Consider the following 14,327-nt stretch of genomic DNA (forward strand, 5'->3'; position numbering starts at 1 on the left):
AGCAGGGGGAGTGGGAGAGGAAGAAGCAGGCTCATAGCGGAGAAGCCTGATGTGGGACTCGATCCCCGAACGCCGGGATCGCGCCCTGAGCCGAAGGCAGATGCTTAATGACTGCCCCACCCATGTGCTCCAGCATATTAATGCTTTTTAATCAGAATATCTATCTGTCGCTATACATACACACATACATATATAATTTTTACATAATTGTAATCAGTATAGATTTTTGTCCACTTACTACATGGAAGGTATTTTTTCTCTGTTACTTCATGATTTTCATAAGTATTAATGGCTGTAGTAGATAGATAGACTATGATTTATTAACCATGCTCCTATTTTCAGGTGTTTGGGTTTTTTGAAGTTTTTTGCTATTACAAATAAAACTGTGATAAATATTATTATTTGGTGAATATATATTAAACATATAGTCTGCAAATCTCTTAGGTGCTTTGCAAAGATAAGGTCCTTTCCCTTAAGGGTTTTCTTCTAATCCTTGACATGTGTGTATATAAATTTGAATATATTCATCCATTCTAGGAATTTTGTATTTTTTAAAAATTTATATCACAAATATTACCTATCTACTATAGCCTTGAAATTATTGTTTGTAGTATATGCATAGTATTCTGAAATTTATTGTTCCTTTCCCTGTTGGATAAATTCACCTGATTCATATACTCAGTAGTCATAAAAGAAAAGATTGACAAATTTTGGTATGAAAATAAAGAAGTTGGTATAGTGAAAGATGCCTGCAAATCAAAAGGCAACAAACTGGGTGAAAAGTTTTTATGACACATGTTACTGAGTCTGGGAGAGTGAAGAAGAGGAGTGTGAAATGGTTGTGGGCGGTGGGGTGGGGGGAGCAGTTGGGCTAGGGAAACATGAACTTGTCAGGCTGGCAGGAGTCAGTGGTCAGGAGTTTAAAGTAATGCCAGTCAGCACCTTCATTTGTGGGACCATGGAATAGCCGTGGGGTTTTACCAGATGCATAGTATATTTAGGAAGAGGGGAGAGTGAACTTGAGGATGCATGCAATTACTTAATGATAGTGGACTGCTATACTCAGTTTGGGTAAGGAGGGGTATTAGGACCTAAGGAAGGGGAAGTTAGGGCATAAGCTAGAATGAGGGACGGTGAAAAGTTGCTGAGACCAATAGTTTGTAGGTCCTGGCAGAGTTAATTGCTGGAGTCTGGGAACTAGAGAGTGGGCTGTTGAGTGCAGGCTCTGGTGAAGGGAGGATGGGAGGCTTGCAGTGGGTTACAGAGGAGTGCAGTCATCCTGATAACAAGGCCTAGGGTGTGACCTGGGAGTGCCTGGCTAAGATAAGAGGGAAGATGAGACATTTGGAATACAGGGCGTCAAAGACTTGGAGGTCCTGATGTAGGCAGAATCATATGTGTGGATGACTTGATTTCACCAAGATATCTGGGAATAATGGTGGAGAGGGGATGGTGAGGTAGGTGCGAAAGCAGTTAAAGAATTGTCATGGTGATTGCAGGGGACAACTGAGGGAGAGCCAGTGGTCAAGTCAGATGCGCTAATTTTCTTTTTCAACTTTTATTTATGAAAAATGTCAAACAGTGCAAAAGTTGAAAGTGATCACTTACTTTTATTTACCTTCATTTACCCATATACTTTTTAATTTAATGTTTTTATATTTTTGCATGAGCTTTAATTCTTTTTGGAACAAGGCAGGCTATAAATAGGTCCATTTCCAGATTCCTGTCCAGAAGAGTTGTTGTGCTAATTTACATTTCTATCAGCTAGGCATTAATATAATAATTATTTTTACAGCTATTGTTATAGTTCCTTGCATTGTTAAGCTCTTCACTATTTCATGTGAATAAACTGCCACTTATTTTCCCAGACCACGCTCTTTGCTCTGCTTTCGCGTGTATTACCTCTGCCTAGAATGTTTTTCTCCCACATTCCTTCATGTAACAAATGTTTCTATGTGTAAGGCATAGCTATTTGTACACAAGCTGAAATGCACATACCTGGTTGATTCGTGGAAACATATTTGCATGTGACCTTCTCTTGTTGCTTGAAGAGAAGAGAAATTTGTGCTTAGACACCCCAGAAGATCCAAGAGTTTGTTTTTAGCCCTGCCCTTTGGACTGTATGGGCCCAAAGAAAAGCTGTACTTTCTCAACTCCTTTACCTTCCACTTCCAAACTGGTATGTGTCTTTATTAAGCCTTACTATCTATTTTGTCCTATATTCCCAGAGCCAGAAATGTGTGCGCCATGTTCTAGCTTTATACTCTGGAGCTGTCTACTTTCTTTGGACTCTAGCGTTCATTATTAGGTAACCTCTTTTCCTTCTCCTTTTGGAAATTAAATCTCTCCCTCTTCCTCTAAAAATAGTTCTGTTCTCCCATCTAAAAGGAAAGCCTTATAACCTTGCCTCTTTCCTGAAGCTTCCTATCTCTCTTCCCCCCCCCCCGTTTCTTCCTCTGTTCTTTAACAGCATACTTCTTGAGTCACCTACACTTCTACTCCCATTTACTGCGGGGTCTAATTCAGTTTGACTTATAGCCAGTTCCCTGCACAGATTGCCAAAACTAATGTCTTAGTCTTGATTTCTGTGACATTTGACAGTTATGACCATCATCTCCTTGAAATGCTTCTCTTTATATTCTGATTTCTCCTTTTCCTCAACTTCTGTTCTGATAATTCTTCTCCTGTTTCCTGTATGTGCTTTTTGTGGGTAATATCATTCACTGACTTTTTACAGCTATTCCCAATCCATGGTAGCTACCAAATCTGGGTCTGCAGCCTGGACAGAATCCTTACCATCTCGTAGACATTTCTACCTGGATGTCTTTTTAGGTGCATCAGATTGGGTAAGCTGAAAATTGAACATTTTGTTGCTTACCCCCCAAATCTAATATCCAAATTTCTACTTTCTTAGAGCTTTTGTCTTGGTTAATATTACCACTCTACAGTCGCCCAAGATAGGAACTTATCTTGATGTTCTTTCATCAGCAGCATTTAGCTGATCAGAAAATGCTGTCCATTCTAGCTCGGAAATTCCTCTTCTCTATTGTCCAAGTTCAGATTCTCACCATATGGATTATGCCAGTCGCTCATAACTGGTATCCCTGTCTCAAGATACTCAAGTGCAATTCAGTTCCTATATTTTTTGTCAGAATTCTCTTCCTCCGCCCTTAAAAGATCAGGTTCTTCTCTTGTTTCTTATATATATGCTTTCCCTGGATGAAGTTACTCACTGACATGATGACAGCTATTTCCAGTCCCTGGAGACTACCAAATCTGGGTGTCCATCTTGAATAAATACTGGCTCTCCCTGACTTGCACAGTGAAATTCAAAATCAATAGCATGACATACTTTGTTCCTTAAATTGTGTGCTCTTGGCAAGTTACTTAATCTCTTTGGCTTCTCTTTAATTGTTTCTAAAATGAAGGGGATGGAATTCAGTGTGTCGTTTAATTCTTTAAAAAAATCATCAAATCAAATATTATAGAGAAGCCTCAGTTATAAAACACAAAAACAGAGCTCCTTTCATTGAAGTTGGTATCCTCTCCCAACCCTCCGTTCCTCTTCCCTACTCTACATCTGTTGTATCTCTTTGAAATTTCTAGAACTTCAAGGAGCAAAATTTAAAACTATTGGGTTTCTTAAGGTCTCTTTTAACAATTAAAATTAAGTGAGTTCTTTGAAATCACATGGCTCTCAAATCACCCCGTGTTTGAATAGGAAAGGCTCTGCTGTGATACTGGCTATGTACTTTCCTTTAACCAGTTCTTCCCTTAGATTCATGGACTTTCCTTTCTCTGTATCAGTGCCTATCCACACACCTATACAATGTCTTTCACTCTGAGGATGCATGGAACCCACTTTCTTTGCCATCATGATCATGTTAGATCATTCTTACACAAATATTTCTTCCTTTGTGATATGTGCCCTAGTTTAACTTACCTCCCAAGTAGTGATAATTCTGTCCCCTGGGTTCTTTTTTTTTTTTTTTTTTTTTAAAAAGATTTTATTTATTTATTCGACAGAGATAGAGACAGCCAGCGAGAGAGGGAACACAAGCAGGGGGAGTGGGAGAGGAAGAAGCAGGCTCATATCAGAGGAGCCTGATGTGGGGCTCGATCCCATAACGCCAAGATCACGCCCTGAGCCGAAGGCAGACGCTTAACCGCTATGCCACCCAGGCGCCCCTGTCCTCTGGGTTCTTATAACATTCTTCAAATTCTTTTATTATAGTGACTATTTATGTTTGATAAATAAATGGATGAAGGAAGGAAGGGATGGCTAGATAGGGAACAGGTGTGGAGAATATATGTACACTGTAAATTTCCTCTTGCTGCAGAAACTGTAAAGAAGGTAATTTTGCCTCAGTCATTCTCTCATGAGACTGACCTTGATCTCCTTAGGAATCAGATGAGGAAGGAACTTTCTCCAACTAATCAGTAAGTTTGCAGAGTTGGCTCTGTGCACATAGCACGTGAAATGGAGGAGGCACTGGATTATAAGATATGCCTTCAGGAATTTGATTATCTTGCTTTTGAATGTCAGACCTTCAGTCAAATTTATTTAAGCTAAACAATGTTTAACGAACATGATAAGTATAATTGAAAAACCCAAGTCTTTCTATCCCAATGTAAAAGCTTCAGAATTCAACAGGCCATAAAACTTTATCTCTAAAAGTATACTTAAAAGAAAAAGTAACAAGTTATGGAAAGGCCAGAAAAGGATAATTTGGTCTAAAATCCAGAGCTCCGGTGCCTGCAGGGTTTCAAGGAAGTTGTTTGGAGTTTCTTTTCTGAAATTCGGTTCCAGAGTGCCTCGCTCCATGCTTCCCTTGCTTCATTTTTGTTTATCTTATCCATACTACTCTTTTACTCAATTCATTTGTTCAGCAAATCTTTATTGAACATTTTCTCTGGGAGGTCTGGTTTAGGCACTAGGCCTAAAAAAAAAAAAAAAAGAAAAACTGCCCAGAACAAGTGGAGCACGTGCAGTTGAAATACAGTGTGATAAATGACGTTACTGTGGGACGAACATGTGCACAATGTAGGAAACCATGACTAACTGGGAGGTCACAAGTCTCTCAGATAAGAGGTGTCTGTTGAGTTCAGAGTTGAAGAATGAGAGGAAAGTGTGGTGAACATGACAGAGGGAACAGCTGTTTACAAAGAAGTAGGGGAGTGAAAAAAGCATCACTGTTTCAAAAAAAAAAGAAAAGCTGATGTAGTTAGGACATCTGAATCAAGGGGACGTGTCTAGAGATGAATGTGGTAAAGTATATTGAGGTGAGGTTCTGAATCATGTTTCATACTCACCATGTTTCATACTAACAAGTTTGGGCTTGAACTTGTAATTGTGAAGTAATTTAAGAAGGAGAAGGGCATTAATAGGTGTTTTGGAATAAAACTAGTAGCTCTGTGGAAGGTCTCAAGGCAGTAAGACCATTTTAGGAGGTTCATGCCCTAATTCACACCATCTCCCAGTGATGTACTTGGGAATCTCCAGATTACTAAGTGTCCCAGAGTGGTGAGATGGTCAGGCAAGTTGGAAAACTCTTATGTCCCAGAGCACTGGACATAAGAGATGTGGTTTGCAGGACCAGTGTTGCTACTGTCTAGCTGTGTGAGCTCGTACCAGTCTCTCAGTCTTCCCATCTTGAAAATTGAGAGTTTTGAACTAAGTATTGTGATTGTTTCCTGCTAAAATTCTGTTCTTCTAGCCAGACCCCGCCCAAATCCAACCTTAATTGAGCTATTTTTAACTTATAATGGCTATGATTTTCCCCCTTCTGGATCTTAAAGAAGGATTTCCTGCTCCTGGTGAAGCATTTCTACTTTCCTCTCCCTTAGTATGAATGTAGTTGCCATATTCTAAAATGGCATTTGCTTTATATTAATTTGCAGCATTCTTCTTTGCCTTAGGCCTGTTATCTACCACACGTGTTTTCTTGGTGTCTCAAAAGGTAACAGTGACAGTTCTCCATTAATTTATAATGTGCAAGGAAAGCTCCATATGAATATTCTTCTTTTTTCCACATGAATATTCTAAAGCCATAGGTAATTATCACAGCATTTTAATTAATTACATGATAACTGCAAACTGCCAAGATTGCCCATCATCATGTTACCCCTTCTAAGGAATGGAGACAGGTGTTTGTTGGATGCTGACTCCAATCACACACACGTGAAACAGGCATCAGGCACGTACCTGGGGAGATGCTGATTACCCTTTTCTTCCTCTGAGAGGGTTATACCAAGAGGAAAGAAATAATTAGCTGTCCCCTAATTTATGTACGCGATAGACCTATGTGTTGGAAGACATCTCTGGCTTGTTTTCCTTCTCCCTACAAATGTACAACATTAAGTTGAGGGGCTGCTTTCAAGAATCTGTGACCTATTCATCATTAATTATTATCCCCATTTAAGAGAAGAAGAGGCATATAAAGCCCATGGGAAGTTCTTGGGCTTTAAAATTAGACGGATTTGGGATTGCATCCTGGCTTCATCTCTTAGTGAATATTGGCAAGTAATTTAGCCTTTCTGTTTCTTCATCTGTGAAATGAGTACAGTATTCCCTGCCTTCCAGGGATAATTGTGAACATTATTAGTGTTATCAAAGGTGTCTAGCAGTATCTGGCACCTGGAAGCCTGTTCTGCCAGCTCCTCTGTTTGTCCTCTGAAGCTCCTTGCACACAACCCATTAGATTCTCCGTATTGAGCATGACACATAGTAGATGATTAATAGAAGTGTATTGCATTAATAGTAAGCACTTATTAAATGGTAGCCAGTATGATTACATTAAGTAAAATGTTGATTTTTAAGTGTAAAATGTGACTAATTTTTCAAAATTTCAGTTGTTATTTGTACAAGTACTATTTAAGTAGATTAGTAGATTGTTAAGCATGAGGTAATTATTTGACAACGTGACAGAGAGAATTGATAGAAACATAACAGATATGAAGTAGTATGCTTTAAAAGCTTTTTGGTTCCAACCAGTTGCGCTACTGTAGTCAGATGTTACCACAGTCAATCAGATGTTACATGTATACATCATGTAATAATATGGTACCTGCATGCATGGCTGGCTAAATCCCAGGTACCAGGTAAAGAAAGTTCTGTGATATTAGTACCTTCAGCTTCACTGAAGGGATTTCCCCTCCCTTCCTATTACATTATTTGATTCATTCTTTGGTTTTATTTCAGAATTATACCTGTGATTACTGAGTATCTATTATGTGGCATTCTGTTGTATTCATGGAATATGTAATGACTAACCAAAAGTCCTGGACAGATACTCTTTAAATTTTAGACCTAGATCTAACTGATTAAGGCTTTGTGACTGTGGGATCCTGTTCTTTGTCTTTTCTAAGTGCATACTTTCTCTTCAATCTGTCTTTGGTAATTCACATGCTTTTATGCAGTTATACAGTGTGTCGCATGTAATACTTTTGGAGGATTTTTCTCCTTCATTTTGAAACTCAGTCTCAGAGACCTAATAAAATAGGTCTTGCTACTTGCTGCTGCATATCTGTAAGTAAACCGTTTCTTTGCAGGCATGTTGACTTATTTCGGTTTAACATTACTGATAACAATTTAAAATTGGGGAAGTAAAAATTATACTTTTTTTGTAGAATTTTTGTATTGAGGAAGTATCACTCATAACTTTATTTATGAGACTTCCTCTGTGTTCACTTTTTCTTAAAACCATGGTTCACCCAGTCTCACAAACAAATTCTGGGAGTCATCGCTTTGATGCCTTCTACTTCATAATCCTTCATATCTAAAGAGTTTCTGGCTGCTACCTGTTTGAAACCCTTCCTTATTTTTCCAGTTCATCCCATCTGCTCTGTTCCTTCTGCTATTTTAAATCAGGTGCCAGTTACTGTTCTTATCTCTTCCCTAACTGATCCCCCTGGTACTACTGTAGCCTTGTCTTCACCATTGTCTTAAGTGAAATCTGTGTCCCTCTCCTTAAAATTACCTTTTAAAACTCCTTGTGAGCTACAAGTTCAAATCCAATGTTCTTAATCTACCATGTTAAGTGAGTTCTTAACTACCCCACCATGTTTAGAAATTATTTTTCTGTGTAGTAGACAACTCTAATACCTGAAGTTTCTATTACCTTTTGAGAAAGGAATGAAGAAAAAACTAACTTGCACATAGGTGGAATTTCTTCCTACCTAGGAAGAGTATAGTGATAGGTAAAGTCTAAGTGTGGTAACAGGATTAAAGCTCCATTGCAGTAAAGCTTTTTTTTTTTTTTTTAATTCCAGTATAGTTAACACAGTGTTATATTAGTTTCAGGTATACAATATAGTGATTCATCATAGTAAGTGTACTCTTAATCCCCTTTACCTAGTTCATCCTTTCCCCCACCACCTCCCTCTGGTGGCCATCAGTTTGTTCTCTGTAGTTAAGAGTCTGTTTTTTTTTTGGTGTGTCTTTTTCTGTTTTGTTTCTTGAATTCCACAGATGAGTAAGATCATTTGTCTTTTCTGACTTATTTCACTTAGCATTATACCCTCTACATCCATGCTGTTGCAAATGGCAAGATTTCATTCTTTTTTTAAAATTAATTTATTTGAGAGCAAGAGCACGAGAGAGATCACGGGGGAGAGGCAGAGGGAGAAGCCGACTTGCTGCTGAGTGGAGAGCCCAATGTGGGGCTCAGTCACAGGACCCTGAGATCATGATCTGAGCTGAAGGCAGATGTTTAACCAGCTGAGCCACCCAGGTGCCCCAGATTTCATTCTTTTTTATGGCTGAGTAATATTCCATTCTATATGTATACCGCATTTTCTTTACCCAGTTGGGCTGCTTCCATAATTTGGCTATTGTACATAATGCTGCAATGAACATAGGGGTGCATCTGTCTTTTCAGATTAGTGGGTTCATATTCTTTGGGTAAATACGCATAGTGGAATTACTGGATCATATGGTAATCCTACTTTTAATTTTTTGAGGAACCTCCAAACTGTTTTCCACAGTGGCTACACCAGTTCGCATTCCTACCAATAGTGCATGAGGGTTCCTTTTTCTCCACATCCTCAACAATACTTGTTGTTTCTTGTGTTTTTGATTTTAGCCGTTCTGACAGGCATGAGGTGATATGTCATTGTGATTTTGATTTGCATTTCCCTGATGATTGGTGACGTTGAACATCTTTTCATGTGTCTGTTGACCATCTCTATGTCTTTTTTTTTGGAGAAATGTCTGTGTCTCTTTTAAATGGATTATTTGTTTTTGGAGCTTTGAGTTTTATATGTTCTTTATATATTTTGGATACTAACTCTTTATCAGATATGTCATTCAGAAATATCTTCTCCCATTCAATAGTTTAGTTTTGTTGATGGTTTTCTTTGCTGTGCAGAAGCTGCATTAAAGCTTATTAACATCTAAAGAAAGAGTATATACTTAAAGAGGGAGGATGGTATATAGTGGTAGCATACAGATAAGCTGGGAGTCAGAACAGTAAAGTTGGCAGTGTCATTCAAAGCATTATTGGAGGTTTAACAATCCCTATTGTGCAGTCCTTGGCTTATTCTTGTTGTGTAGATAAATGTATCTGACTGTCAATGCCTGATGTCATTAAGCATTCCAATCACTGGTAACTCCCTTCCCTCATTACACAGTGGTCTGGTTGAAATTTAGTAGATGCTAGTCTGCTTTATAGGAAGAAAAGGTACTGTTAGTTTTCTCGGCTATTAAATTTCTCTTTGTAAATCAATAAATTAGATGTGTATACTAGTCTTCTGTTGGTGTGACTAACTTTTGGTGGTTATACTGATACAGTCATACTTTTCTTTGAGCGCACTGAATTCACTAAGATCTGGTGCCTTGTAGCACTTCTTGGCAGCTGGTTAGCCAGCTCCTCTGGTGACACCTTCAACTGTGATGTGTAACTCTTTATGCCTTCTTTGTTCACATGGCTTGTGCAAACATTTTTCCTTGGGCTTCTAAGGATGTTAATATATAAGTGATTTAGGTAAATAGATGAGCTACCGAATGGTCTTTTTAATATAGTGATTTTCCTCTGCAGTGTTAAAATCCATGGTTTTAATTACTAAGTACATTATTATAAATTTCCTAGGTCTTCACTGTCCCTAACTGGTCTTACCCTTAAGATTCATGGAATGCATTTTGCATTTATTCATAGTAAAATAATTCAGGGTTCAAAATTACATTGCACACTCCCTCCCTGGATGTTGGCAAAATAGCAGCCATTTATCAAACACTCACTGTGTGTCAAGCAGTGTACTGGAATATGTCTAATACTTAAATACTCCTGCAAAGTATTTTTACAGATGAGGAATCTGAGACTCAAAAAGGTTAACTCTCCCATTGTCACAGCTAGGAAAATAGCAGCGTTGAGATTTAAATCACAGCTGTTAAAATTCAAAGTCGCTTTTCTTTTTAGTACAGGGTACTTGCCAAGCACATTTATGTTTAAATAAACATATATATTATAATAATTCTGGACAATTTTTATAAACCTGTAGAACTCTGTCCCACATTTATTTTGGATATTTTTCTCATTTGGGGATTTTTTAAAGAAAAGAATGTTATGGATTTCCATGTTATTACATGCTTAGTTTATACAGTGGATTTCTCTGAAATAGCATCTTGCTTAATTATAACAACCTTTCTATCGCCCATGTTAATTTCTACAAAATTGATTCATGCCAAGGGTTTCTTTATTCAGTATTTGCTATGAAATATGGGACTGTTTTTCTTATAAATGTTTCTATTTTAAAGGCAGCACCATTACCCAACAAAGTCTCCTGCCCTTCCCTAAATGTAAATCCTGCCTCTTCCGCAGCAGCAGAAGCTCTGCATTGTGTTCTGTTGGAAGTGTGAGCTCAAGGGGACAGACATTCCCACTGCTAAGCTGGTGCACTAAAGCTGTGATCTGCCCTTGTTGTATTATTAATGGCACAATGTTTTTATGTTGCAGATGGCTGAGAGCTAGCAAGGAAAATTCAGGACCATGATGGCTCAGTTTCCCACAGCTATGAATGGTAAGCTGCTTTGTGCTTGTGACAAGATAAAGAGGTTATGGGAGTTTTTTTGGTAGAGGTTGTAAAATATTCATTTTGATATTTTTCCTTAAGCTTATAAATACAAAACTTAAGGTATTCTTACTGAAAATGTTTTGATAGTTTACTTCAGAACACTGCATATATCTTCTGTTAGACTATTCTGCAGTAAATCCTGTGACTCAATGTATGCATGTTCTGCAGTATCATCTGGAATGTGTGCTTGCCTTTCAGCAGTTAAGAATAACCTAAAGGTATATTTGTTCGTTGCATAAAATGGAAGGACAAAAAGCAGAGTGCTATAAGGGAAGAATATTAAAGTTATTTTCAATAGTTTAGGATGATTGTTAACTGATTAAGCCAATAAAAATTCACCCAGTAATATACATATAAAATTAAGTATTCATTTTATCAAGGGTTGTGTATGCCTGTACGTACAATTGTTTAATATGAAAGATTTTTAAAGAAAATTTCGTTAGCCAATTATAAAGGAATAGAGAGTCCAGTCAATAACTCTTTAACATTTAAGTTGAAAGCTGTAATATTAAAGAACATTAGGGGTTAAAAAAAAAAAAGCATCGTGAATAATTCTATCACTTTCAAACAGTAATTCTCTTTTAATGTTACCATCTTGTATTTGATCAGTTGCATCTTTTTAAAAAAATGTGTTTTCAGTCACAGGGCCAAATTAAGCACATTGTTAATATAGAAATACATGTTGTATATCTAAAATTTTAAGACTCAGGATTGACCTTCTGAGATTTAGGAAAGTTTCGGAAAAATGAATTATTTGTGTAAAAGGTGAAACTAAATTCTGTGTGGTAGAATTCTATGTCATGTAAGGGTGGACTTGAGATAAGAGTTTTGTTTTGCTTTTTGCCTTTTCAGAACTCTTAGTTAAAGATCAGTGTGAGCATTGCTGGAAATGGTGTGGGATTATGAAGATTATTTGATGCCGCAGGCGGTTTTTAAAGATTAAATAATGTTTTTTTTCTTCATAATGAATGATAAACATAAGTTTAGAATCAGGTAATAATTGTAGTAGTAATGTGCTCTACTCAAATTTAGTATTTCTGCACACCATACAAAGGAGTTTGCATTAAATGCATAGTTTAGCTTCAGACTTCAACTGAAATGTTAAGAAGGTTTACAAACAAAATGAACGTAGAAGAAAGCAGTATAGGCCTAGTCTTTCTTGATTCTGTTTCTTCCATTCCCTTAACATTTGTGTATCTACTTTGTAGCTTATTGCATTAGATAAGAAAGAATAATATTGGACAAAATGTTGGATAATTACTTAGGAATGATATATAGGAATCAAGGTAGTAAAAAAAGGAATAGAGGTAGTAATTTTTTTTTAAATTCTGAAGAATTGATAGCAAATGTAGACTGTAGACTGTGGTACCCTCCTACTTAGTTTATACTATAGCTGAAGATTGAAGATAATCTTGTTTATATCTAATTCAAGTCCAATTCGGAGTTTAAGATTTTACTGGAAGAGGCATTCACATATAGCACAAAACCTTCAAAAGCAGTGTTTGCTCTTCTAGTAAATGCTCAGTTATAGATGGTGTTAAATCTTTTCAATGCCCAGTACTGTTGGAACTTGTCTTTAAGTGCCCTAGACCAAGCTGTGTGTCTAAACGCTTCAAATGTATTTCTCACATTTTGCCATGTCTATTTCATCATCCCAAAACTAACCACAGATTTAGACTTCTTTGGTTCCCACAGAGCTGTGCTGCCTTATATAGTAGCCATTAGCTACATGTGACGATGTCAACTTAACTTTAAGAAAAATTAAGTAAATTCAGTCCCTCAGTCATATAGCCATGTTTCAAGCTCTCAAAGCCACATGTGGCCAGTGGCCATTGTATTGGACAATGCAGATACAGAACATTTACATCATCTCAGAAAGTTCTATTGAGCAGATATTCTTTTCTTAGTCTCTTTGATGCTTCACTTCCCATCTCCTCAACAGAGCAAAAAAGATCAGTGCGTCATATTTTTACCACTCGTGACTCTAATTCTGGTGTCTTCTGCACCAGCAGAATCATCCTTGCCAGAGTCTTCTTTGATCATGGTAGGTTTGCTTTCTGCTTTTCAAAAATGTAATAAAATTGTAAACACAGCCTGATATTTGAGTCATCGGGTGATAAGCAAGAGGCTACTTCAAATTCGTGTTGCTGCTTGTTGATTGTAGTGTACTGTAGCTTGTTCCAGCCTTAAAATTGGGGGGTTACTGAAGACTGGTTAAATGAGTAAGAAGTTCTGAAGCCCATGACAGTGGCTGTATCCAAAATATGGAAAAGGGAAGGAGGAAGGGGAGGGAGAGAAAGGCTAATGGCTTTAGGAGGAAAAAATGCCATTTTAGAGTTTTATTACTGTTTCAGAATTTTAGAGTTCATTAGTCTTTTTATCTGTGTTACTAGGAAATTGTTAAACACAGGATCTACAGAATCAGAGGTTGGTACTGTAGCATTTATAACAGCCCAAGCATTTATTATCCATGTCCCAGTTAAGGCTTTAGTTCTGTCTAGACCAGTATTCTAGTTGTTTTAGAGATTTAAATTTGTACTGGGTAGACATATATCATTTGACTATTATTTTGAACTGGACCCAGAAATAGTCTTCAGTTAATTTCACAGCATATGAGCAGGATTGAACATGTTTGAATCATGTACCATCAGAACTGTGTGTTAGAATACTGCTGTGCTACTACTCAGCTGTGTTGACTTAACCTTGTGGAACTTGCATGTGTGTGTACACATATGTGTATATACATATGTGTATGTATGTATGTCTATGTATGTAAAACAGAGATGACACTATGTACTGCATGGGTTTTAGTATATAGTGGATGTTCTGTAAATGTCTATTTTTCCTTCTACATAGACCATGAGAACATTTTTGACAGAGCCAGTAGGTGAGAAGATGAGAGTAAGCAACAGAAATCTTTACGAAAATACCACATTCTTAATTTAGTGATGAGTGGGGGAAGAATTTTAGTACATTTCTAAAGTGATCAGACAATGTAAAAGGTTGTTAGCTTTTCAAGGAAATATTAAACATCAACCCCAGAACTTAGGTTTTCCTGACTTTCTGTAAGGCTTACAAATAAATACAGAGAAAAGTTGGGAAATGCTTTACTGGAAGTTCAAAATAATAAACTGTTGACTTTTAGAAAGGTTCTGTAAGTATATATTCTAAGAAAGCCAGAATTGGATCAACTATTTTTAAAACATTTTATTGATTGATTGATTGGGTGGGTGGCACGGGCGGGGGGGGGGCTTGGG

At 37.2% G+C, this 14,327-nt stretch overlaps 1 protein-coding gene across 5 annotated transcripts in view; it reads left to right on the forward strand.

Moving 5' to 3' along the window:
- The window catches only part of ITSN2 (intersectin 2), a 141,024-nt gene that overhangs the window by 16,004 nt on the left and 110,693 nt on the right, over positions 1-14,327 (forward strand). For 3 of the 5 annotated variants that reach the window (XM_034659824.1, XM_034659823.1, XM_034659826.1), the window contains exons 2-3: positions 10,953-11,016; positions 13,013-13,114. In XM_034659824.1, coding sequence (XP_034515715.1) covers positions 10,986-11,016; positions 13,013-13,114 — 133 coding nt within the window. In that variant the 5' untranslated portion in view covers positions 10,953-10,985. The remainder of the gene's footprint in view (positions 1-10,952; positions 11,017-13,012; positions 13,115-14,327) is intronic. The other 2 variants (XM_019808590.2, XM_034659825.1) reach the window with 1 other exon arrangement.

This window comes from Ailuropoda melanoleuca, chromosome 4 (genome assembly GCF_002007445.2).
Source record: "Ailuropoda melanoleuca isolate Jingjing chromosome 4, ASM200744v2, whole genome shotgun sequence".
NCBI classification, from domain to species: domain Eukaryota; kingdom Metazoa; phylum Chordata; class Mammalia; order Carnivora; family Ursidae; genus Ailuropoda; species Ailuropoda melanoleuca.